General features: G+C 54.2%; 1 protein-coding gene across 1 annotated transcript; it reads right to left on the minus strand.

Moving 5' to 3' along the window:
- Positions 1–21,336: 21,336 nt before the first annotated feature.
- Positions 21,337–23,312, minus strand: LOC124545585 (translation initiation factor IF-2-like). The gene is made up of 2 exons (XM_047124533.1): positions 22,560–23,312; positions 21,337–21,561 (listed from the first exon to the last, which is right to left on the minus strand). Exons 1-2 carry the CDS (start codon positions 23,310–23,312, stop codon positions 21,337–21,339), a joined length of 978 nt encoding a protein of 325 aa, XP_046980489.1.
- Positions 23,313–23,907: the final 595 nt, after the last annotated feature.

The raw sequence follows: 23,907 nt of genomic DNA on the forward strand, positions 1-23,907 counted from the left end.
GTCGTGTTCCTCCTGTTGCGGTTTTTTCTCCTGCTCCTCCTCTGGCGCTGTGGTCGTCCCTGTATCTCAGAGGGTAGTTTATTTTTTTTTTATACTTTTCATTCCCACTCCTGAGGGGTAATGGGCGGGCCATTGGAGAGCTTCTCGCTCTATTTGGCCTTAGTTTAACAATTTTTGCTTGATATTTTCTCTTTGACACTGTCCTTATAACTATTACTTACATCTACTTATGTCTATTATACATTTTGTGTAATTATAATTCTAGGTGTCCTCATTCGGACTTATTAGGCATACTACAATAATGTGAGGTGGTTGACTTTGTTTTAAGAGCTAGACTTAATTTAACAGAAAAGTTATGAATAGAGCTGAATTTTGATACGTTTGGGAAATTCGTGATATATATTGCTCAGGCGATCAGTACTTCCATGGTTGACAATGTGAAGCAGAAATATTTTAGTTGTTATGATTTTGGCTAAATGGGTGACCAGTTTCCTCTGCTACCTGGCCTAAGGCGGTGCAATGTTTGGGTTGTTCCGGTGTGTGGGAGGTTATATTGGATCGGGATCCGGGTCTAGTGCCAGTAGGTGTGGTGGTGTTGGTGGTTCATTTGCGATTAGTGTTATTTGTGCAGAGTGTTCTGTCGAAGAAGCGCTGGGCCACTTGCCGAATTGTATTACTTCCTCTTTGCGGCCTTGGAAGAGGTTGGTTAGGGAGGTCATGACTTTCAGGAAGTCCTCGATATTTAGGACTTCTCCTTGTGAGGAGGAGGTGTTGGCCAGCTGAAGAGGGGCCTGAAGTCTTTCATTTATGGCTGCTGGGGGCCTTTCCTTGCACTTGAAGGACCTTGCGGAGTGTGGTCCTCCACAGTTTGCGCAGGAAGGGGTGGAGCGGTCGTCGCTGGCGCATTCGGTAAGATGGTGGTTGCCGCCGCAGCGACTGCATTTTGGGGTGGCTGTGCAGTCTTTAGTGTGGTGATTAAATTGTTGGCACCTCTGGCACTGTATGGGTTGGGGTTTTGGTGGATTTGAGGGCTCGACCGTCTGGTGCGATAAGAAAACGTGCACGCCGTTTTCGAGCATAAAGGCTATATGCTTTTGGTTGAGGGAGATGACCCTGAACATCGGGCCAAATCTCCCTGTTTTGCGCGATTTGATGCGCCATGCTGCGCTGATTTCTAGGCCCTGAAGTTTCAGCTCAGAAATCACATCGTCTTTGTCAACATCGAAGTACACGTCCTTTATGACTGCACTAAACGATGGGGGTTTGGGCTTCGGCAAGGGGCCTGCAATCGGCCTGCTCACTTTTTTCTCCGCGATGACATTGCTTGGGAGAAACTGCCGAAGGGTTCTCTGCAGATAGTTTACATCGTACTGTTTGTCTGCCGTGAGTTTAGCGGTTCTTCCGTCCCTGAAGACGTTAAGGGAGCCGCTGTATTCCCTGATGTGTTCCCTGATTTGCAGGGACAGAGTTTTGTTGGTCGTTGTTTCGGGCAAGTTTTTGAGAAATTAAGTCGTAGTGGTGGGAGATTTCGTTCCAGCGGGCCTTTTCGGTTCGATGCCCATCCTAGGACTCCTTTCCGGTGTAATCCTTCTCGGATCTCTGCGATGGTGAGGAGAGAGGGTGTCGCTGTCAGATTTGCGTCTTCTTCTGGAGCGCTGCACTGTCCAGCCCTCGTTGTCCTCGTCTGCTGTGACCTCGTCGCGAGAATGGTGGCCGACCACGACGAGGGGGTGATGGTTGATGGCGGGGGTGTCTGGTGGAGAGTCAGGGATTTTTATTTTTTATTTTTTTTATCATTTTCACTCCTGTTCCTGAGGGGAACAGGTGGGCCTTCTGAGAGCGACTGCTCTATGGGGCCTTAGTTTCACAGTGTTTATATTTTCCCTTTGAACCTTTATTAGACCATCTTACAACTAATCTTACAGCTAAACTTAAGTCTATGACACTTTTTTTTTTTTGTTTCAGTAAGGGAGCAAAATGCCGAACAAATTCGTGAAATAACATAAAATATAACACCATAGGATTGTTTGGTGCTGGTTCACATAAAACATAACATAAATTAATAGATGAAAATAAAATTGTGAGTTTGGAGTTGTTTAACATAAATGATACATAAGGGGATAGAAAATTAAATAGATATTAACTCAATATAATATGGTGAAATGAAAACAAGACTCTATATGGATAGTTTTGTGTTGTTTTAGCTTGTTGTGTCAAGCAGGGAAGGGTCTAAGCATTAGGTAAATTAAATTTGTAAATTTATAAATGATGTGAGAAGACGAAAGAGTGGCTTTAATCAGAGTAGGGGTGGGAGTATCCTGTGTCTGCTACGGTACTTATATTTATATTGGGTCAGGGTCCAATGCCAGTAAGTGGGGAGGGGTGGGTTCATCGTTCGCTAGTATGCTAATTTGGCCTGCTTGTTCATGGTTCTCAATGGTTTGTGGGTGTGTTAGTAATGTGTTGTATGTGATGGTGCGTGGTGGGTAGGTGTATTTGTATTTAGGCTTATTCCTGTGGCGTGGTATGGCTGTGAATATGTGTGTCATGTCGTGCCGTCTGGTTAGAGTGCGTCTCCCATACCGCGCTCTAAGTAGTGCGAGTCTGGTTTGCAGTGGTGTGACCCTAGCTTCCTCGTAGACCTCAGTTCGGGGGGTGGTGGGCGGGACTCTTAGTATGCTACGTAGTATACGTCTTTCAGTCTGGTATAGTCGTTCTGTCTGTGTCCGATTCATTCCCGCTAGCGGCGCGGCTGCGTATTCGAAGAGGGGTCTAACGAATGTTTTGTATGTGTTAATTGCTGTTCTGTCACAGCAGCCGTTGAATTTGCCTTGTACCAGTCTAATGAGGTTTTGTCTTTTTCGGGCTTTGTTGAGGGTTTGCTTAACGCGTTCTTTTAGGTTCAGATATTTATCTAGGGTCACCCCCAGATATTTGGCTTTGTCGGATATGTTCAGTCTGGTTCCCCACAGCGTGAGTGTGATGTCGTCAGGGTTTTGGTTCGTCTTACTGTGTATATGTCTGTGTTTAAATAGTATGAGTTGCGTCTTGTCAGGGTTTGGTTTGATACGCCATTTGCACATCCAGTCTTGCAGTCGTGTTAAGTAGGTCAAAGTTTGTTGGTTTATGGTAGTCATGTTCGGTCCGGAAGTCCAGTATGCCGTGTCGTCAGCATAAAGTTGTACTTGTTCGTTGGTCCTTGTGGTAGTCGGTATGTCTTTGGTGTAGAAGGCGTATAGTAATGGAGAGATGATTCCGCCTTGGGCTACCCCCGCTTGGGGCCTGAATGGTTCGGAGGTTTCGTCATTGACGTGTACTTGGCATAGTCTGTCTTTCAGTAGGGAGTCTATCATGTTTACCGTCTTTGGGGGGGATTCCGGTCTTTAATAGTTTGTATATTAGTCCGTCGTGCCACATTTTGTCGAAAGCCCGCTCGATGTCTAAGAAGACAGCGAGCGTGCAGTGTCCTACGTTAATGTGTTTCGTAATGTCGGTCGTTAGTTTAAGTAATGGGTCGTTGGTCGAATGGTTTTTGCGGAAGCCGGACTGTATGTGGGGGGATTAGTTGTAATTCGTCTGCGTGTTTGGTTAGTCTGTCTGTCAGTATTCTTTTGAAAGTCTTTCTTAGTACGTCTATGAGAGATATTGGGCGGTATGATTTTGGGTCGGCTTTAGGATTACCGGGTTTCGGTATCATAATCGTCTTCGTCTTTTTCCACGCTGTGGGGATGGTGGTGTTCGTCAGGCAGTAGTTAAAGAGTAGTGTAAGAAGGGGGGTGATGGTCTGAAGAGGGCATTTTCGAAGGTGTATACGTCTTATTCCGTTTTCCCCGGGTGCCGTGTTTTTACCTGACATGATGGCGTGTTCAACTTCGAATTCAGTGATTTCTTTCATTAGCTGGTGGTCGAGTTCTGTAGGTGCGGTGGGCATGTTGAGTAGAGTGGGGAGTTCGTCGTTAACTGTCTGTCGGAAGTCTTCGTCGAAGAGTTGGTCGTGGGGAAAGCTGTGTGCTTCAGTTAGTACCTCTTTGAAAGCCTCTGCAATTTCCTTGGGGTTGGTGGTGGTCGCGTTGTTTATTGTCAGTCTGTGGTTTCTGTCTGTGGATTGTCCGGTGAGTGTCTGGAATTTAGACCAGAATTTTCGTCCTTGTCGGTAGTAGAGTTTGCTGCAGGTTTCATCCCACTGTTTCTGTCTATGTTCAGAGATCAGTCGTTTTATTCGTAGGTTTAGTCCATTCCAAATTGGGTTAAGGTCACGGTTCTTTGTCCTAACGATTTCTGTGTGAAGTCGTCTTTTTTCCCTGATTAGAAGGAGTATGTCCGGTGTTAGTTGAGGTTTCCAGTTCTGCACTGTTTGGGTCGGTATGGTTGAGTCGATGGCAGTTTTCAGCGTGTTTATTATTCTGTCGTTGATAGAGTTCATGTCTCTGTCGTCCGTTATTGTCAGGGGTGCTCGTAGTTCCTTGTCTATAGTCTTTTGATATTTGTCCCAGTCTGCTTTGTTGTAGAGTCGGATGGTGCGTGAGATTTGAGGTGTTGTTGGGGGATTTATGGCCGAGGTGCCGAAGACGATAGGTAGGTGTTGGCTCGTTATGCTGTCGCCTATTGTGGCTTCTGTCATTGTCGTATAGGGTGGGACTGAGTAATATGTGGTCGGGTAGGGAGTTGCCTGCGTGCCCCACGCCTGTAGGTATTCATGGGTAGTCTAGACATGTTCTCTGTGGTGAGGAAGTCTAATAGGTCCTCGCCATTTCTGTTGATGGCAATGTCTCCCAGTAGATCGTGCCTGGCATTTAGGTCTCCCATTAGTATATACTCCGGAAACGTGGTCAAGTATCTTAGGAACGCCCTGGGAATTTCGGTTTCAGGGGTGACGTATAGGCAAGCTATTAACAGTCGTCGTCGTCTGTGTCTTGGTACTGTAATCATTACGGCTTCTATGTCTTGAAACTGGAGTGGTAGGGGAGTTTCTTGTGCTGGGATCGACTTCTTGAAATAGATCGCTACCCCTCCTCGTCCGTCTGGTCTGTGTTTGGCAAAGTGGTCGTAGTCTTTGTTAACTTTCATGTTGTGTGTTGGTCTTGTCCACGTCTCTGCGATTCCAAAAATGTCTATGTCTTCCTTCGTTATTAAGTCGTTTAGTAACGGTTTTTTTCGGTCTCATGCCTCCTGCATTGACAAACAGGAGGTTGGTAAGTACTCGTGTGGTGTGTCCTGCCATAGTCAGTTGGGGGGGAGTGGAGTGGGGTGGGGGGGAGGTTGAGTGTTTAACTTCTGACTATCTGAGAGAAGGAGCGTTTTGTCACGGTCGTGGTCACTTGCTGTCCGTTCTGATTGTAAATTAGGTCTCTGTCGAAGTAGCGTCGGGCCACTTGTTTCATCGCGTTAACTACCTCGTTTTTGCGACTTTGCATCAGTGTTGTCAATGCGAACGTGATCGTCTTTAGAAAATCATTGATGTTCAGGTGTTCTGTCTGTTGGTTTGGCTGTTGTGTTGGGGTGTCAGCTAACTGTAATGGGGCCTGTAGGTGTTCGTTTTCTGCTACAGGTGGACGTGAGTGACACTTGAACGATCTCCCCGAGTGTGTCCCTCCACAATTAGCACAGGTGGGTGATCTCTCTGGTGTCAGTTCGCATTGCGAGATGTGGTGGCTCTGTCCGCATCTGCTACATTTCGGTGTGTTTGTGCACTTGTCTGTGTGGTGGGTGAATTCTTGACACCTCTGGCATTGGACCGGTTGAGGCCTGGGGGGCGTGTGAAGGTTCCACTCTATAATGTGCAAGGAAGGTGTCCACCCCGTTTTCTAGCATGAAATCTACGTGTTCCCGGTTGTGCGAAAGGACTCTGTACATTGGGCCTTCGCGGCCGGTTCTGCGTGACTTTATGCGCCAGGCGTTCAGTACCTCGATGCCTTGCGCCTTAAGCTCAGTGATAACGTCGTCTTTCTCTACATCGAAGTAGATGTCCTTGATCACTGCACTGAATACTGGCGGTTTCGGCTTGCGCGCTGTGTTGGGGTCTTGCCTAACCGTTTTACGTTCTACCGTCACTTTTGGATCAACAAACTGGCGGAGTTTAGCTTGTAAATGGCTTGGGTCATAGTCTTTATCTGCCGTGAATTTAGCGGTTTTACCGTCTCTAAAAACGTCAAGAGTACCGTTGAGGTCTCTGATGAATTCCCTTATCCTGAGCGCGAGACTTTTATTTGTCGTTTTGTCAGGGAGGTTTCGAAAGAAGAAGGTTGTGCGTGTTGTGGATCTTCTCTCCTCGTGGTGGGTGTCTGCCGAGGTTGCATCTCGCCGCGTGGAGGTAGTTGTCTCAGAGTGGAACATCGGCGTCTGTGGTTGGCGGGTCAGCAGGTCAGTCTGGGGTCCCTGGTGTTGGTCGGGTGGGCTGCGCTCCCGGTCGAGCTGCGCCTTTTTTTGTTGCGGCGCACCTCCTGCCATTCACCATGGCCGTGCGAGTCAGGGTCATCTGGTGTCTCGTGAGTTGTGTCTGTGAGAGTAGATTCCGAGGGGGAGGTCGGGCTGTCGTCCAAGGAGCTGGCAGGTCCGTACTTCGCCATCCTGTCTGGTGGTACCGTTGTAGAGTTTGTGTGTGTGGCCGCACACGTGGGTTCGAAACGTGCCCGCTTAGTTGGCACCTCTTTGTGACCTGAGAAGGTCGAGGTTTCCACGGGTAGTCTCGCCTACACTCTACGCGTGCGCGGGTTACGGAGGCAGCGCCTTCGGCCCTGGCACGGATTATTCCCTACAGAGGGGGTGGCAGATCTGACTGCCGTGCGGCACTGTTGTGGTGAGGGACACGACAGTTTTGCCGTCACTCTTGCTGTGTTAAAAGCCGGAGTGAAACAACAACAATTTGCTTTCACCCCTGCTGTGTTAACAGCAGAAGTGCAACAACGACAAATATGCTTTTTTTTTTTTTATGTCCCGGAATCCAGGGCAGATTGGGGATCGGGGTGATGTCGCTGCTCTTATGGTGAGACGTGGCCGTCCTCTCGCGATGGTTGCCGGTTGGCAACTGCTGCCGAAGAGCTGCTGCGCCGCTCGACGTGGAGGGGGGGAAGCTGGACGCCCCCCTCCGCTACTGCGCTGCCGCTCGGCCCGTCCGCTGCTGCGCTGCCACTTGACCCTTCCGCTACGGCGTCCCAGTCTCGAGTGTCAGGTTTTTTTTTTTATATATACAGTTTCATTCCCACACCTGAGAGGTGGTGGGCGGGCTACTGCAGAGCTACTAGCTCTATTTAGCCTTAGCGTAATGTAGTTCTGTTTTGGCTCAATTTATTTTATTTTTTGGTCTAGGGTATGAGGGGGGGGCTTGTATCTCCCAGTTGGGAATTTATTTGCAGGAACTTGTGGGGACAGCTCCGTTATTCACCTTACAGCCTAAGGAAAACCTGCAAAACCCGGCTGGAGCTGCTGGTTGTTTGCAACCTTCTGCCTTGATTAGATTGAATCTATCTAGGTTTCCATTGTGTGATATACTCGTACTGGCTCAAGCATGGAGGTCGTCTCAGTGGCACGTCCGGAGTTGTGCTGGGGCCACGTTCTTGTGCGTCACCTAGTATTCGTCTTATTCCGAGGTCTTCTACCTCTGGAGAGGGAGATCTCGGAATGAGAGGTTTGCTGCTCGTTGTGATCTTGTGCATCTTCCATGGAGACCTAGTGGGCTCCATAGCTGCCATTTCAGTTTGCGTGCCGATGGACTCCGCATCCGCCGTTTCGGTTTGGGTGCCTCTATGGCGCTTGTACCGTTTGGACGACGTCTGGGTGCCCTCTTCGACACGCACGCAGATTTCCGTGGGGATGGTTGTGCGCCGTCTGTGGTTTGGCTGGCGCGGTTGATCACCATCCTCTTTTTCTTCTTGCTGTTATCCTCTGTTTGCGTGGCCGCGGACGCGCTGCTGTGTGCCGTCGGCCTCTTTGTGTCTTCTTCTGTTTGTGTGGCCGCGGACGCGCTGCTATGTGCCGACGGCACGTCACGCCGCAGGTGGACAGCCCATGCTTCCCTTAGCAGGAGGCAGGCAGCCTCCATCTCCGCGTGGAGGGCCATCCGGAAACGTGACTCGGCTTCCTCCATCCTCGCGACGATGTAGCTCTCTCCGCTGCTGCTTTCTGTGTGTCGTCCCTCCGGCTCGCGCGAGGGCCCCCCCCCCCCCCCCGACCACCGCCACCACCCATACCTCCTCTGCCACTGGCGGGTGGAGGGGCCGGCCGCGCGTTGTGGCGGGGCGCTGCTGCTTTGTTCGCCTGCACTGGGGCTTCAGCGCTGGCGCGCTTGCGCCGCCTCCTCCTCCTCCTCCTTTTCTTCGTTGCCGTCGGGTTCTGCTTGCTGCAGACTTCTGTGTGGGCGGAAAATGCCCGGCAGCCTCGCCAATGGCAACATGGTCGCCGCAACAGCGTACACATGTTGGTTTGTCGTCTCTACACAAAGTGCACTCGTGGGTGTCGTGACCGCCACCGCATTTGGCGCACTTTGCTTCGAAGCGGCAGTGTTTTGCCACGTGACCCTCCCTCTGACACTTGAAACACTGGGGTTTCGTGTCGAGATCAGGCGGAAGTGGCTCGACCGTCACGTCGAAACCTGCAAGGGTTGTTAACCCGCAGATTCCGTCGTCTTTATTGCCTTCTTGGCTGGAGTCTTTTTGAGGCGACTCGACAGCCAGGATGAACAGTGGCGGCCTCTCCTTGTTCGTCCTGTTGTGCAGCTTAACTATGGCATCATAGTTATGGTGCAACAGGGCTTTACGCACCGCGTCTGTCGTCATGACCCATGGTAGCCCCCTTAGTAGGACTTTCAGCAGCGGTTTCTTCTTGTAAGTAGTGGGTGGCTCCGTGAGGTACGGTTTCAGCCTATCGCAGAGAATCTTTCGATCCTCCTGCGAGCGTGGCTGGATGGACAGTGCGGCGTCATTGTCCAACATCTGCACTTTTGGTTGGTAGCGCAGATCCATTGCCACCTCGTCGTATGTCTCCACCCAGTCTCGACCCGTGTAGCGTATGCACACAGGGAGAACTTGGGCGGTGGGTCGAGAAGATGATGGTGCTACCAACTCTTCTTCTGCGCGGGTAGGCGGTGCTACGGAGCAGCTGCGTCGGTCTGAAGAGACGCTGCGCTCGCTGCCGTCCGACCGGAGAAAGTCTGCGCGAGTTAGCATGTTAGCGGGTGAGTTGCGCTTGCCGCGTTTCCCTTTGCCCATGGCGAGTGCGGCGTCTCTTCACGACAATTTGCTTTCGAGGAACACGACAATATTGCCGAGACGCGCGCACTCACCACGGAACCGCCCTCTCTTACTCTTTACGCGGCAGTTGCAGAGCGCCCGACAACACGCACCCGCTCGCCACCGCTGACTGACTCGTCAGGGGGTCCGACTCCGACTGCGTTACTGACGTGCCTACCTGAGGCACGTGTGTGAGCAGGGTAAGCACTTGTGTGCTGTTCCTGCAGAACCTGAAATAGATGTTTTAGAAAAGACTTCCTAACCATTGTTGGGGTCTCCTCGGTGTTTATCTCGTGGGTCCTGGTGTTGTTGGGGGAAGTGTTATTCCCGCAACAGGTCCGGCCAACGGGTAGTTGGTCGGTGGTGTTGCTGCTGGCCCAAGCCCTGAATGAGCCGATTGCGGGATTGACCCGCTTTTTGGTAAAACTGACGTGCTAGGACTCGGAATCGGTCCCGCAACGTCAGGATACCCGTGTCTTCATGGAGAAAGGTGGTGGGGGTAGAACTTGGGAGGCCCAGCGCAAGTTTCAGCGCCTTGTTTTGTACGCGTTGTAGCGATCGTATGGAGGAGTCGGCGGCATTGCCCCACACCACGGCCGCGTACTCTAACACTGGGCGTACCAGTGTCAGATACAGCGTGATGCCGTGACGGGAGGGCAATGTGGACTCCGGGTTTAACAAGGGATAGAGTGCACGAAGCCGCCCTATCGCCTTGTTTCGGATCCACTGGATGTGTGGGGCCTAGGTGAGCCGCTGGTCTAGTCTCACTCCGAGGTAGGCAGCTGTTTTTTACCACGGGATGGGGCCTCCCGCGATGTGTAGGGCTTCTAGGTTTGGCGGCACTCTGCGCTTCGTGAACGCCACCGCCTGGCTCTTGCCAGCGTTAAATTTAAGGCGCCACATGGCGGCCCAAGCACCAAGCGCTTCACATCCTTGCTGGAGGCGACGCCCCATGGTATGCGCGTTCATGTTCCGGGTGAACAGAGCAGTGTCGTCCGCATAGAGGGCCAACTCTACTCCGTTCACTCGCGGAGCGTCGGCGGTGAAAAGCGAGTAAAGTATGGGGCCGAGTACCGACCCCAGCGGTACGCCGGCACGTATGGGTCTCTTTGTGGACCTTCCCTGTTCTACCCGGACGTGGAAGGTCCTGCCAGATAAGTAGGACCTGAGAAGCACTCCGTGCGACGTCGGTACCCCGAGTACAACCAACTTGTAGACGAGGCCGTCATGCCACACGGAGTCGAAGGCGCGTGAGACATCCAGGAATACCTCCCCAAGGTATTCCCTGGTCTCCAGCGCCCTCATAGCTGGTTCCACGAGGCGGAGCAGCTGGTGGGTCGTGGAGTGACCTCCACGAAAACCAAACTGCTCGTCTGGCAGTATGTGTTCCTGGTCCACGTGTTGTAGAAGTCGCCGCACGTAAAGTCTCTCGAAAACCTTTGAGAGACATGGGAGGAGGCTGATGGTCCTGTAGCTGGATGGCGACCGGGGGTCCTTGTCCTGCTTCGGGATGGCCACCACCTCGGCATGTTTCCACACCGAGGGGTAGACACCCGAGGCAAGGATTTCGTTAAAGACTGTGGCCAGGTATTGCTCGTACTCCTGAGGAAGATTCCTAAGGAGTGAGTTCGGGATCCCGTCGATGCCACCTGCCCTCCGGGCGTTGAGCGATCGGAGTTGCAATGCGACTTCTTCGGCGGTGATGGGGTCTATGCTGTCACCCTCCTCTCGTGCGTCGAGGAAGACTGGGAGACGTTCTTCCACTAGACGGACGTGGGCCACGTCGATGTCTTCTATCACGGGTCGGAAGTTTGCCTCAAAGGTGTCCGCTAGGACACTTGCCTTGGCGTCCGGCTCGCAGTAGTGGTCCTGACGGAGTTGCAGGGGAGGAATGCGCTGCCTGCGGCGCAGAAAACCTCTCACGACTCGCCATGCACTGCCGTCGTCCGGGTCGAGGGACTCGACAAGGTCGGCCCATGCTTGGTTGCGGTGTTCGCGGACGGCCGCAGTGATGGCACGACGCATGCGGTTTAAGCGGCGTTTCGTTTCTGGCTGTCGCGTTATTTGCCACTCGTGGAAAAGATGGTTTTCCGCCACTATAAGGTCCCGTATTTCTTGTGGGAGGCGTCGCGACCTGTCTTGCGGCTGACGAGTGCGACCAGGTGTGGCAGTCTCTGCAGCTCGCAGGAGCGCCTGATTTAGGGAGGTGATGGCGGCTTCCGCCCCCACCTCCTCCGGATCAGGGGCATCTGTGAGGTACTCCCGTACCTCGGTTTGGAAGTGCTCGACGTTGACTTTCCTGAAGGATGGACGACCGGCCCGCAGCGCCGCGCCGACGACGTTTATGTCAAAGATCACTGGCAAGTGATCTGATGACAAAGCTGTACTCGTCTCGGCAGTCGTAAACCGATCGACCCCCCTCAGTATAGCAACGTCGAGAACGTCTGGTTGTCCGCGCACTGGGATGTGGGTTGGGTCGTAGGGCCCTAGAATGATGGCGCCGTGTCTGAGGGCGGCGCGTTCAAGTCGGCGCCCGCTGACATTTGTGAGGCGGGAGTTCCAGTGGGCGGACTTTGCGTTAAAGTCCCCCCCGATGAACAGCCTCCCCTCCATGTCCAGTAGGGTGTCGAAATCGGCCTCTTGCAGAACACCCCGCGGCGGCCGGTATGCCGCCACGAAGGTGATCTTGCCGACAGACGTGTTGACGGTCACGCCGGTGGCTTCAATGTGCTCGAGTTGTGGCAGTTGCACCGGGTAGTGCCGCAGGGACGACCTGACATACGCCGCCGTACCACCGCCGTGGGTCGGCCGGTCGGTGCGGTAGCAGCTGTAGTTTGCGACCCTGACGTGCACACCGGGTTTTAGGAATGTTTCACAGACGAGGCAGATGTCCACTGCCTCGCTGTGTAGAAATTCCCTAAATTCACCCTGCTACGGTACAAGACTGTTTGCGTTGAAAACGCAAATAGTCAGGCCATGGTTATGGTCGCTATCCATGACTGGGGGGCTGGGCGATGGCCTGGAGGGCCGTCGTCAGGGACGGACGGACGGACGGTGTATCATGTCGGGCCAGTTTGGTCGTGCCCGTCAGCGTTTGAAGCGCCAGTGGACTTCGCCATTTTGCCTTCTGTCATGAGCTAGGGGGTTTTGACATGTTGGTTTATTTGCATGAGTTATTTGTGTTAGTGCATGTATTGTGTTGTGAATGTGTTATACTCTGTAGTGTCGAGTTATTGTGTTTTTCGGATGTTTGTAATTGATGTGAAATGGATCTGATCAGAGTGCGGAAATGAGATGATGCGGCGAGTTTTCAGAAGATGTATAGAATGATTGTGTTTTCTGTTGGATGAGTGTGCTGATGGTTGGCATGTTTGTATCGTTGTGGATTGTGTTATTTGAGACGAACCAGGGCGCGTCTGTAATGATTCTCAGTGCCTTGTTCTGGAGAACCTGTAGCTTTTTGTGGTGACAGTCTGCTGCCATTCCCCAGACCTCACAGCCATATAGTAGAGATGGTAGGACTACCATCTTCCATATTTTAAGCTTAGTGCTGGTGGACAGGCCATTGCCTTTCAGCAGTGATATAGGTTGTAGATGCTACCCGAACCTCTATTACACGCATTTGTAATTTGGGAGTTCCACAGCAGTTTGGCGTGTATCATTAGTCCTAGATATTTCACTTCGTTACACCAGGGGAGGTCCGTACCATCAATGGATACTTGGCGGTTTGGAGGCCTTCTCCTGGTGGTGAACATGATTGAATTACATTTCTCTGCGTTTATTTTAATTTTCCAAATATTACACCATTGTGTGATTAAATCTAGGTGTCTCTGTAGGTGGTGTGTCGCGTAATTTAGGTTCGGGTGGCTTGCATAGACGGCCGTATCGTCCGCAAACAGTGCAATATGGGTGTTGGGACTTTTTGGTATATCATTTGTGTACAGGCTGTATAGGAATGGGCCTAATACAGATCCTTGGGGGACACCTGCTTCTATGTCCTTAAGGCTACTTTTATTACTATCTAACATAACAAAAAATTTTCTGCTTTCTAAGAAAGAAGCCAGGATTTTTACTAAGTGTACAGGAGAGTCGCATTGGTGGAGCTTGTAAATTAAGCCGTCGTGCCAGACTCGGTCAAAAGCCTTTTCCACATCTAAGAAGACCGCGCCTGTGCTCTGCCCTTTGGCCCTTGCCTTACATATCTGTTCGATGACTCGGGTGGCTTGGGAAATGGTGCCATGCCCAGCACGAAAGCCAAACTGTTCTGGGATGGTTATATTATGTTCAGTGAGGAAGGATTTAAGGGCTGCTAGGATCAGGCGTTCTAGGATTTTTCCGAGGGAGCTGAGGAGTGATATAGGGCGATAATTCTGGGGAATAAGGGATTTTTGTTGGGTTTTGGAAGGGTAATTACTTTTGCTATTTTCCATGAGGATGGGAAATACATCTTCTGGAGACAGGAGTTATAGATTGCTGTAAGGTAGAGGAGTGCTGTGGGTGGTAGGTTTTTGAGCTGTAGATTGCGTATGCCATCTGGACCAGGGGACTTGGAGTTGCCGAGCCCTTTAATGATCGAACAGACAGTTTGGGATGTGACGGGCTCGAAGGAAGTTGGTGATGCGCGTCGCAGGATTCTGGGAACCTCCCTCTCCACTCGTTCCTCTTGGGCGTCTGCTTCTTCATCGTCGATGTTATGGATCTTGAACTGAAGTTCGAGAGAGTTGGCCATAGCCTCCGCTTTCTCTGGGGGGGTCGTAGACGAGGCCGTTTTCTCCATGTAGTGGCTGGATGCTTCGGGGCTTCTCTTTTCGGCTTTTGACTATTCTCCAGAATTTCTGAGGATTATTTTCCGTTTGTTGTAATGTGCCTTCCCAGCGAGCACTCCTGTATTCAGCCAGTCGGAGTCTAAGTTCTTGGGCGAGACTGTTCATTATCCGCCTATCGATTGGGTCCCGATAGGTCTGCCAGCGCTTTCGGAACCTCCGCTTAGTACTGAGAAGTACTTGGAGTTCGTCTGGCAGGTCCTGTCGGCCCCTCTCGTGGCGGGTTTTCGTGGTTGAAAGCCGTTGGCATTCTTTCACTATGCTGGTTAATTGTTCGATTGCATTATCAATGCGTCTCCTGTTCGTCATGGGTGGTATCTCATCTGTGTGCAGGCCTACCAAGTTGGTGTATTGCTCCCAGTCAGTCTCGTATGTGTTGAACACGTTGGTGCTTGAGACATGTCCGGCACCAGCTAGCTCTAATGTAACAGGATTATGATCGGAGTCGAGCTGGTTTAGGACCGTGGGGTTTTGGGCCCAGGGGAAATTTTTTATCAAGAATATGTCAAGTATATCCGGGTGATTCATTTCCCTTCTTGGAAAATGCGTTGGCTCTTCAGGTGCTATTAGAGTGATGTTATTCTTTCCTTCAAGGTAGTTTTTAAGTGCAGTTCCGCTGGCATTGTTCGCCCTACAGCCCCACGATCTGCTTTTTGAGTTTAAGTCTCCACCAATGACGACTCTTTGACTTAATCTAAAAATTATGTCTAAGTCACCTGGAGGGATACGCCCATCAGGAGGGTTGTAGGCTGCAACTAATACTACATGGTGCTGGCCTATTTTACACTCCTGGAAATTGAAATGAGAACACCGTGAATTCATTGTCCCAGGAAGGGGAAACTTTATTGACACATTCCTGGGGTCAGATACATCACATGATCACACTGACAGAACCACAGGCACATAGACACAGGCAACAGAGCATGCACAATGTCGGCACTAGTACAGTGTATATCCACCTTTCGCAGCAATGCAGGCTGCTATTCTCCCATGGAGACGATCGTAGAGATGCTGGATGTAGTCCTGTGGAACGGCTTGCCATGCCATTTCCGCCTGGCGCCTCAGTTGGACCAGCGTTCGTGCTGGACGTGCAGACCGCGTGAGACGACGCTTCATCCAGTCCCAAACATGCTCAATGGGGGACAGATCCGGAGATCTTGCTGGCCAGGGTAGTTGACTTACACCTTCTAGAGCACGTTGGGTGGCACGGGATACATTCGGACGTGCATTGTCCTGTTGGAACAGCAAGTTCCCTTGCCGGTCTAGGAATGGTAGAACGATGGATTCGATGACGGTTTGGATGTACCGTGCACTATTCAGTGTCCCCTCGACGATCACCAGTGGTGTACGGCCAGTGTAGGAGATCGCTCCCCACACCATGATGCCGGGTGTTGGCCCTGTGTGCCTCGGTCGTATGCAGTAATGATTGTGGCGCTCACCTGCACGGCGCCAAACACGCATACGACCATCATTGGCACCAAGGCAGAAGCGACTCTCATCGCTGAAGACGACACGTCTCCATTCGTCCCTCCATTCACGCCTGTCGCGACACCACTGGAGGCGGGCTGCACGATGTTGGGGCGTGAGCGGAAGACGGCCTAACGGTGTGCGGGACCGTAGCCCAGCTTCATGGAGACGGTTGCGAATGGTCCTCGCCGATACCCCAGGAGCAACAGTGTCCCTAATTTGCTGGGAAGTGGCGGTGCGGTCCCCTACGGCACTGCGTAGGATCCTACGGTCTTGGCGTGCATCCGTGCGTCGCTGCGGTCCGGTCCCAGGTCGACGGGCACGTGCACCTTCCGCCGACCACTGGCGACAAATTTCGATGTACTGTGGAGACCTCGCGCCCCACGTGTTGAGCAATTCGGCGGTACGTCCACCCGGCCTCTCGCATGCCCACTATACGCCCTCGCTCAAAGTCCGTCAACTGCACATACGGTTCACGTCCACGCTGTCGCGGCATGCTACCAGTGTTAAAGACTGCGATGGAGCTCCGTATGCCACGGCAAACTGGCTGACACTGACGGCGGCGGTGCACAAATGCTGCGCAGCTAGCGCCATTCGACGGCCAACACCGCGGTTCCTGGTGTGTCCGCTGTGCCGTGCGTGTGATCATTGCTTGTACAGCCCTCTCGCAGTGTCCGGAGCAAGTATGGTGGGTCTGACACACCGGTGTCAATGTGTTCTTTTTTCCATTTCCAGGAGTGTAATTTCTATGGCCGTTGCCTCCACTCTGGTCAGTGGAGGGATTGTGATAAGCCTATGTGGTAGTCTATTCTTAACTAAAACTAGGGTTCCGCCTTTAGGTCGGTTTACTCTATCAGTTCTGTACATGGTATAGTTCCTAATCGACAAGGACTTTTGTGGGTCTAGGTGGGTTTCTGTAACAAGAGCCACATCTATACCATAATCATCAAGGAAGTACTCGACTGAGTGCTTTTGATCGGAGATGCCGTCGGCATTCCAGTTTAATATAGCGATGTGGTCATTGCGTCTAGGGTCCATTGATGAGTCATGATTCCCTGAGCAATTACCATTATTTTAGACATCGCGTCTGGCGTTTGTGTCAACCTCTCTAGAGTGGTCTTCACGGTATGAATTAGATGAGTCAGGTTGCAGTTCCCAAACAGGCGGTGGATATCTTGGAGTTGCTCAAACGCTTCTCCGGAGTTGTTTTGTGCGGGGGAGGGTCCTGGAGGGATGTTCCATGCCGGGCGGCGCGGCGGTGCTGCCGCTGCAGTCACGACTGGGCGGGTAGAGGAGGGGAGGGGAGTGATTGAGGGTCTTCCAGCAGGCGTCTGGGTGGTTGGCGGCTGCTGGCGTTTCCTCAGGTTTGGAAAATTTTGTGCGTTTATTGCGGGAGCTGGTACTCTAGGCGTAGCTGCCACCTGTTGACCAGAACTGGCTCTCATTTGTTGGGTCAATGCAACCCAAGTGGGACATCTTCTAAAGTTGGCTGGGTGCGCCCCTTGGCAGTGGACGCACTTTGGTGGAGCCGATTTAGGTTTTTTAGAGACTACTGAGGTGGTCTCCGCCACATTTGACGCAGCGGGGGTTTGCTGTACAGCTTCGGGAGCCATGGTTAAACCGCTGGCACCTGTAACATTGCGTAGGCCCATCCGACTTTTTGTATGATTCGATCCTACATTTGAAGTCGAATAGGAGTTTGACTTTATAGATGGAGTCCCAGTTTGGGGTCCTGGTTAGGGTGACGCAGTACATGGGCATTTTGCCCAGTTCCTGCTTCCCATTTACCTCCTCGACTTTTTTAAACGCGATGACGTTTTGCACGTCATATCCTAGCTCCTTGATGGCATCCATGACTTGGATATCCTCCGCCTCTATCGGAAGGTCTCTGACAACAACTTTGACGAATTTCTTAGGATCTAAGTCGTACGTGTGGTACTGGATTTTCCTTAGATTGAGATTCTCAATAACATATTGGTAGTCAACTAGGTTGTCTACCTGCATTTTAATCGTGTCCTTTCTGTAGGAGCACAGAATTTTACTTTTTAGTCCTGGCTTCAGTTCTTTGACTAGTTCTAGGTATCCCTTAGTCATGTAGCAGACTATGGGGGGGACCTTAAATTTACGAGGACCCTGAGATAGTGAGGGGCCTGGCTGGGGAACGTCAGCAGCGTCTCCTGTGAGCGCTTCGAATCTGTTATTGGTAGGGACATTTGCCTCATATTCCATGTCCTCACCGTCCTCTGGTAACGGAGTTGCAGCAGCTGTTGCTTCCTCCTCCATAGCCTGCCTCTTGGGCTGGCTTTCAGACATCGCGTCTAGTTCGTCTGGTATCCGAGATTGTTTTCGTGTGGTGTTTTGTGTCGACATGTTTAGGCTGTGGTCGCCCTGTGGGCTTCCACAGCGGATTGGGTTAGAGGCCTGCCCAGGGGCAGTTTGCTCAGACGTCGGACAGTTTGGAAAGTCCACCATACGCTAAAGAAGTCAGATGCACCTGTTTAACACCGCAGGGTATCTGGGGCAGCGCTGACCCTAAGCTACACAAGCGCGGGACACCGGGCAGCGCCACGGGCCCTGACTTGGATAAGTCCCTAGACTCGGAGGAAGCAGAGTGGGAGCTCTGCAGCGTGATGTACTGGTGGTATCTACGATGACACGACAATTTTGCTTGCTAGCAAAGCGCGAGCGCTAAGCCAGCATCAGGCCACGTGCTCGAAAGCAGCGCGGCCGGCCGGGAAATCCCGCAGCGAGCGAACAAAGGCGGAGGCACGTACACGACGTTCCGTCCTCCGCGGCAGCAAGCGGCTGAATGGTCGTCAGGGGTCACTGTCACTGTCACTGTCACTGTCACTGTCACTGTCACTGTAAAACACTGGCAACATCTGCCAGGTGTGGAGGCAGGGTAAGCAGCGTAGCTGCTGTTCCTGCATAGACCTCTCTTTTGAATATGATTACCTAACTCCTCGGATTTTCCTCGGGGAGCGCCTCTGACTAGGGAGGCGCTCTATGTGGCGTCATCGCCTCCGTGGGAGTTTGTCTACTCCCGCAGGAGGTCGGGCCAGCGTGTAGTCGGCCTGTGGTGGACCTGGCGGCCCAGCCCACGAATCAGGCGGCTGCCAGAGTGTTCTGCAGCGTTGTAGAACCCTCTGGCGATGTGCTGGAAGCGGTCCCGCAGTAGCGGGACGCCTGCTTCCTCGTGCAGTAGCCTCGTAGGATAGCGAGGCGGCTTATGAAGGGCAAGGCGCAGCGCCCTGTTCTGTACGCGCTGAAGCACCGCGATGTGTGTGGCGGCAGCGTTGCCCCACACCACGGCAGCATACTCTAGTATCGGCCGTACCAGGGCCAGATACAGAGTGGGCCGCGTCTTGGCGGGAGTGTGGAGGAGGGGTTGAGCAGCGGGTACAGCGCACGAAGACACCCCACTGCTCGCCCCCTGACGTCACGGACGTGGGGGAGCCAGGTCAGGCGCCGATCGAGCGTCACCCCGAGGTACTTTCCTGTCCGCAACCATGGAATGGGGCCTCCCATGATCGTGACTGGCTGCAGGTTCGGAGGTAGCCTTTTCCTGCTGAAGACAATGGCCTGGCTCTTTGCGGCGTTAAATTTTAATCGCCATTTGGTGGACCAGGCCCCCAGGACGTCACATCCGAGCTGGAGGCGACGGCGCATCTCGGCCGCGTTCATGCTGCGGGTGAACAGCGCTATGTCGTCAGCATAAAGTGCTAACTCCACGCGTGCCACCAGCGGAGCGTCGGCTGTGTAGAGGGAGTACAGCAGGGGGCCGAGTACCGACCCCTGTGGCACTCCCGCGCGGATCTGTCTATCTGTGGAGATGCCTCCGTCTGCTCGGACGTGGAACGTTCGTCCCGAGAGATACGAGCGCAGCAGGACCACGTGTGACGTCGGTACCCCGTGTGCAAAGAGTTTGTACACGAGGCCGTCGTGCCACACGCAGTCAAAGGCCTTGGAGACATCAAGAAGCACCGCCCCGAGGTACTCCCGCGTCTCCAGCGCTCGCATCGCCTGCTCCACCAGGCGCAGCAGCTGTTGGCTGGTAGAATGGCCGCTCCGAAACCCAAATTGCTCCTCCGGGATGAGTTGCTGCTCCGTGGCGTGGCGGAGCAGCCGCCCCACGTACAGCCGCTCAAATACTTTTGAGAGGGACGGGAGCAAGCTGATCGGCCTGTAATTCGCTGCCTGGCGGGGGTCCTTCCTGCTCTTTGGTATGGCAATCACTTCCGCGTGTTTCTACGCGGAAGGGTAGGTGCCAGTGCGAAGAATGCTGTTAAAGATGTCCGCCAGAGTCTGGTGTATCTCCGGCGGCAGCATCTTCAGCAGACAGTTGGTGACCCCGTCCGAGCCACCCGCCTTTTTGGGATTGAGGCGACGGAGTTGCAGGTCTACTTCCTCCGCCGATATCTCCTCGATCTCGTCGTCGTCGGCCCGCGCAGCGAGGAAGACCGGCAGGCGGTCCTCCACCATGCGGACGTGGTCGACGTCGACGACGCCTTCGGCGGGTTGGAAGTTCTCCGCGAATGTGTCTGCGAGGACACTCGCCTTTGTATCTGGCTCGCAGACGACGTTTCCCCCCACTTGGAGAGGCGGAACGCGTTGGTGTCTCCGGAGGAAGCGCTTGGCGGTCCGCCATGCGCTGCCGTCCGTTGTCGTGAGGGTAGCCACCAGGCCCGCCCAGTCGCGGTTTCTGTGCTCTTCAATGGCTGCCCGAATCTCACGCCGCGCCCTGTTGAGGCGGCGTTTCGTTTCCGGCAGCCGTGTGAGTTGCCACTCCCGAAAGAGGCGATTCTTGTCAGTGATCGCCTCCAGGATGTGCGGGGGGAGTTGGCGAGACATCTCACGCGGCCGTCCTGGCTGCCTGGGGGTGGCCACCTCTGCGGCCGCGAGTGTGTGGCGCGTGAAGTAGTTCAGTGCCCCGTCCGCACCTTCCACGTACGGGTCAGGCGCTCCCTCGAGGCGGTCTAAGACCTCCGCTCGGAAGCGCGCCTCGTCGATGCCGCGGAAGTTGCGGCGGGCGACCGGCAGGGACGCGCCGATGACGTCCATGTCGAAGACTACCGGGAGGTGGTCGGACGACAGGGCGCTACGGACGGTGGCAGATGTGAAGTGCCCGACACCTTTCAGTACCGCGATGTCGAGCACGTCAGACTGGCCTCTGTGGGGAAATACGGTGTGATCGTAGGGCCCCAGCACGATCGCGCCATGCCGTTGCGTGGCGCGGAGGAGGCGGCGGCGGCCACTGGTGTTGGTGAGGCGGGAGTTCCACTGCGTGTGCTTAGCGTTAAGGTCACCCGCAATGAAAATCTTCCCGCGCAACGCCAGTAGGACATCGAAGTCAGCCTCCTGGAGCAGTCCCCTCGGCGGCCTGTAGACCGCGACGAAGGTGATCACCCCTGCCGTAGTGGTAACAGCCACCCCAGTGGCTTCCACAGCGGCAAGGGGCGGAAGCTGGACTTCATGGTGTTTTAGGGAGGCCCTGATGTAAACGGCCGTCCCTCCGCCGTGGGTCAGCCTGTCGGTGCGGTAACACCGGTAGTTGGCCACATTAACATGCACCCCAGGCTTCAGGAAGGTATCGCACACGAGGCAAACGTCTATTGCCTCGTCGCGCAAGAACTCCCTGAATTCCCCTTGCTGTGGGTACAGACTGTTCGCGTTAAACGCGCAGATGGTGAGGCCGTGGACATGGTTGTTATCCATGGCGGGGTTGGGGAACTACGCCGACCTGGAGGGCCGCCGTGACTGCGGTGACGAGCACCGGCAGTTGCTCGAGCACCTGGCTCAACGATCGCAGAAGCGATCGGAGCTCAGCTGCTGCTTCTGGTGCAGAGGAGACGCCGGATGTCGCTGGGGCGACCTCCGCCACAGGGGCGGTTGACTGGGGCCTCTCTGGTGGCGTTGACTGCCGCGGGGTGACAGTGTCCGGCTGCAGCCGTGGCGCAGCGCGGGCTGGTTGCCGCTGCTGCGGCGGAGTGTCGGTGACAGTCTGTTGCGCTGCGGCACGGGTGGCACGCCCTGCGCGCCGGCGACGCCTGCGTGGACGGGCAACCCGCGCGTCAGGCGCGGCCACGAGAGCTGCCGCCCTCTCGGGCGGAGCCGTGGAAGGCGCAGACGTCTGCTGTCTCTCTCCATCGTGATGGCCAGAGCGCTGTAGCCCGCTCTTGGTGGCGGCAGCGAAGCTGGTGGTAGGGTGCACCTTTCTAGAAGGAGCACCTCTGCCTCGCTGCTGGTTCCGGCCCCTCTGGAAGGCCGTGCAGCCTCTGTAGCAGGCTACGTGCGGCCCGCCGCAGTTGCAGCAGGTCAGCTTGTCCTCGCGGGGGAGGCCGCAAGATCGGCTCTCATGCTGTCCCGCGCACGTGACGCAGCGGGGGGGCATGGAGCAGTACCTTGAGACATGGTCCAGCCGCTGACAGGAGAAACATTGGGCCCTTTTGCCTTTGGCCCTAAGCGGTTCGACCTCGACCTTGACACGGCCGACCCGCTGTACCTGGAAGATCTTCCGATTTTCCAGGTTGTCGACTAGGACAACTTGGTACAGCGGCATGTCGCGGTGGGTCCTGGGAGACTTCATCAGGCCTGTTGACCTGATGCCGAATCCCATGTCTTCAAGCTCCTCACGTAGGTAGTCCGCACCAAACTTGAGGGGAAGGTGGCGGAATACCACCTTCAGGAGTTTGAGCGGCTCAGAGGGGTGAGTGTAGCAATGGAGGCCTTCCTTGCAGATGGCGTCCATCACCGCACGGTATTCCTCATGTGACGTGACCGTGACCTTGTAGAGGTCGCGGCCGGCAGACTTGAGGGTGGTTGACGCGGCCAACCTGACGAGCTTTTGCTCGAAGTTTCTGTACTCGCCGTCCCATTGGACGACGATGGGTGGTGGGGGCGGCGGCTTCCTCTGTGGCGGCGCCAGGGGCGCCTCGTCGTCCTCCATCTCGTCTGCGTTCGCCCCTGCGAACGCATTTGTGGTCGGCAGCGGCTGCGGTGGCTGCAGTGCGGCAGCCTTGGCGGTGTGCCTCCTAGGTGGGGCAACAAAGCCGTCCTCATCAGGCTGCCTGGAGGCAGCAACTGTCGCAGTGGGCTGCTGTGTCCTCGTCGGGTGTGGTGCCTTGGCGGCACTAGCACCAGCCCTCCCAGCCGCTGCAGCGGCAGCGCGGGAGGCTCTGGGTGCCTTCTTCCTCGGCCTTGCAGAGTCAGAGGTCGAGGAGTGCGTGTCTGAGTCGTCGTGTGTCGTGGCCCGGCGCTTCCTGGGCGCACGGGCGTCGTCATGGTCTGCATCGCGACTCTCTGCCTCGGCGATTGCCTCGGCAAGGTTCGCGTCAGGGAGGTCGATGACCTCCATCTCGGTAGCCTCTTGTGCTGTCTTAGCGCCCGTCCAGACCGCAGGGATGTCCCCAACGCAGGACGGCGCGTCTACTAGCGAGACAAGGGGTTCTTCTTGTGGCATCGGGGCCAGTGGGGCAACCGGGGGAGCATCGACCTCTTGGGTGGTCGAGTCCAGCGGCGCAACTCCCTTCGAGGTCGCCGTCGCCGGGACCGCAATTTCTTGCGGTGCGACCGGCGAGGCTCTCGGTGGCACGCCCGATTCTTGCTTCCCCGAGCTCGGTAGTGCAGCGGCTTTCCGGATATTTCCGGAGGTAATCATGGCCGCCAAGTCGTCATCTCGACCGGGGTAAGAGCCCCCGTGAGCGATTTTGTTCATGAGGATGAACTCTCGGTCACGGTGGTTCGAGTCAGCGGTGGGCAGGTATGCCTGGTCAGCGTCACTGGTCGTTAGTCGGTCCATAGGGCAGCTGTGTGGTAGGTAGGAAAGATGGTCGTCTCTACTCTAGTGACCGCGGACTTGTCCCACGTGAAGGGGGTCCTGGCTCACGTCGTGCCCTAACGGTCCCTAGGCGCGGCACAAATCGATTACTGAATCGATTTGATTCGCAGCCGGTAACGAGGAGTGCACGACAATTTCGCCGCTGACGCACTCGCAAGCGAGTAGTCAGCAGTGAAGGTTCGCGGCAGCTTCCGTAGCACACTCGCCAGTGACCACGTGCCTTAACAAAGGCGCGCGAGCTACGGCTGCTGGCGGTCGGCGGCTGCGCTGCGAGGTTCTCTCCGCTCGGCGTCCACGCGACACCTTTTCAACGGTCGTCAGGGGTATTTTTTTATTTTATTTTATTTATTTTTTTTTTTTTTTTGCACTTTTCATTCTCTGCCCAGAGGGGACAGAGCGGGCTGTTTTAGGGCTTGCTATTTGCCCTTTTCAGCCATGGGTTTGTACATTTTATTTTTAAACAATTTTTACATTTGTCTTGCTACATAGTGCAAGTTTCCTTTTGGTCTTTAACAATTACAATGATTTATAGATATTTTAACATTTACTTTGGGAT

This window comes from Schistocerca americana, chromosome 8, assembly GCF_021461395.2.
Source record: "Schistocerca americana isolate TAMUIC-IGC-003095 chromosome 8, iqSchAmer2.1, whole genome shotgun sequence".
Lineage (NCBI taxonomy): Eukaryota > Metazoa > Arthropoda > Insecta > Orthoptera > Acrididae > Schistocerca > Schistocerca americana.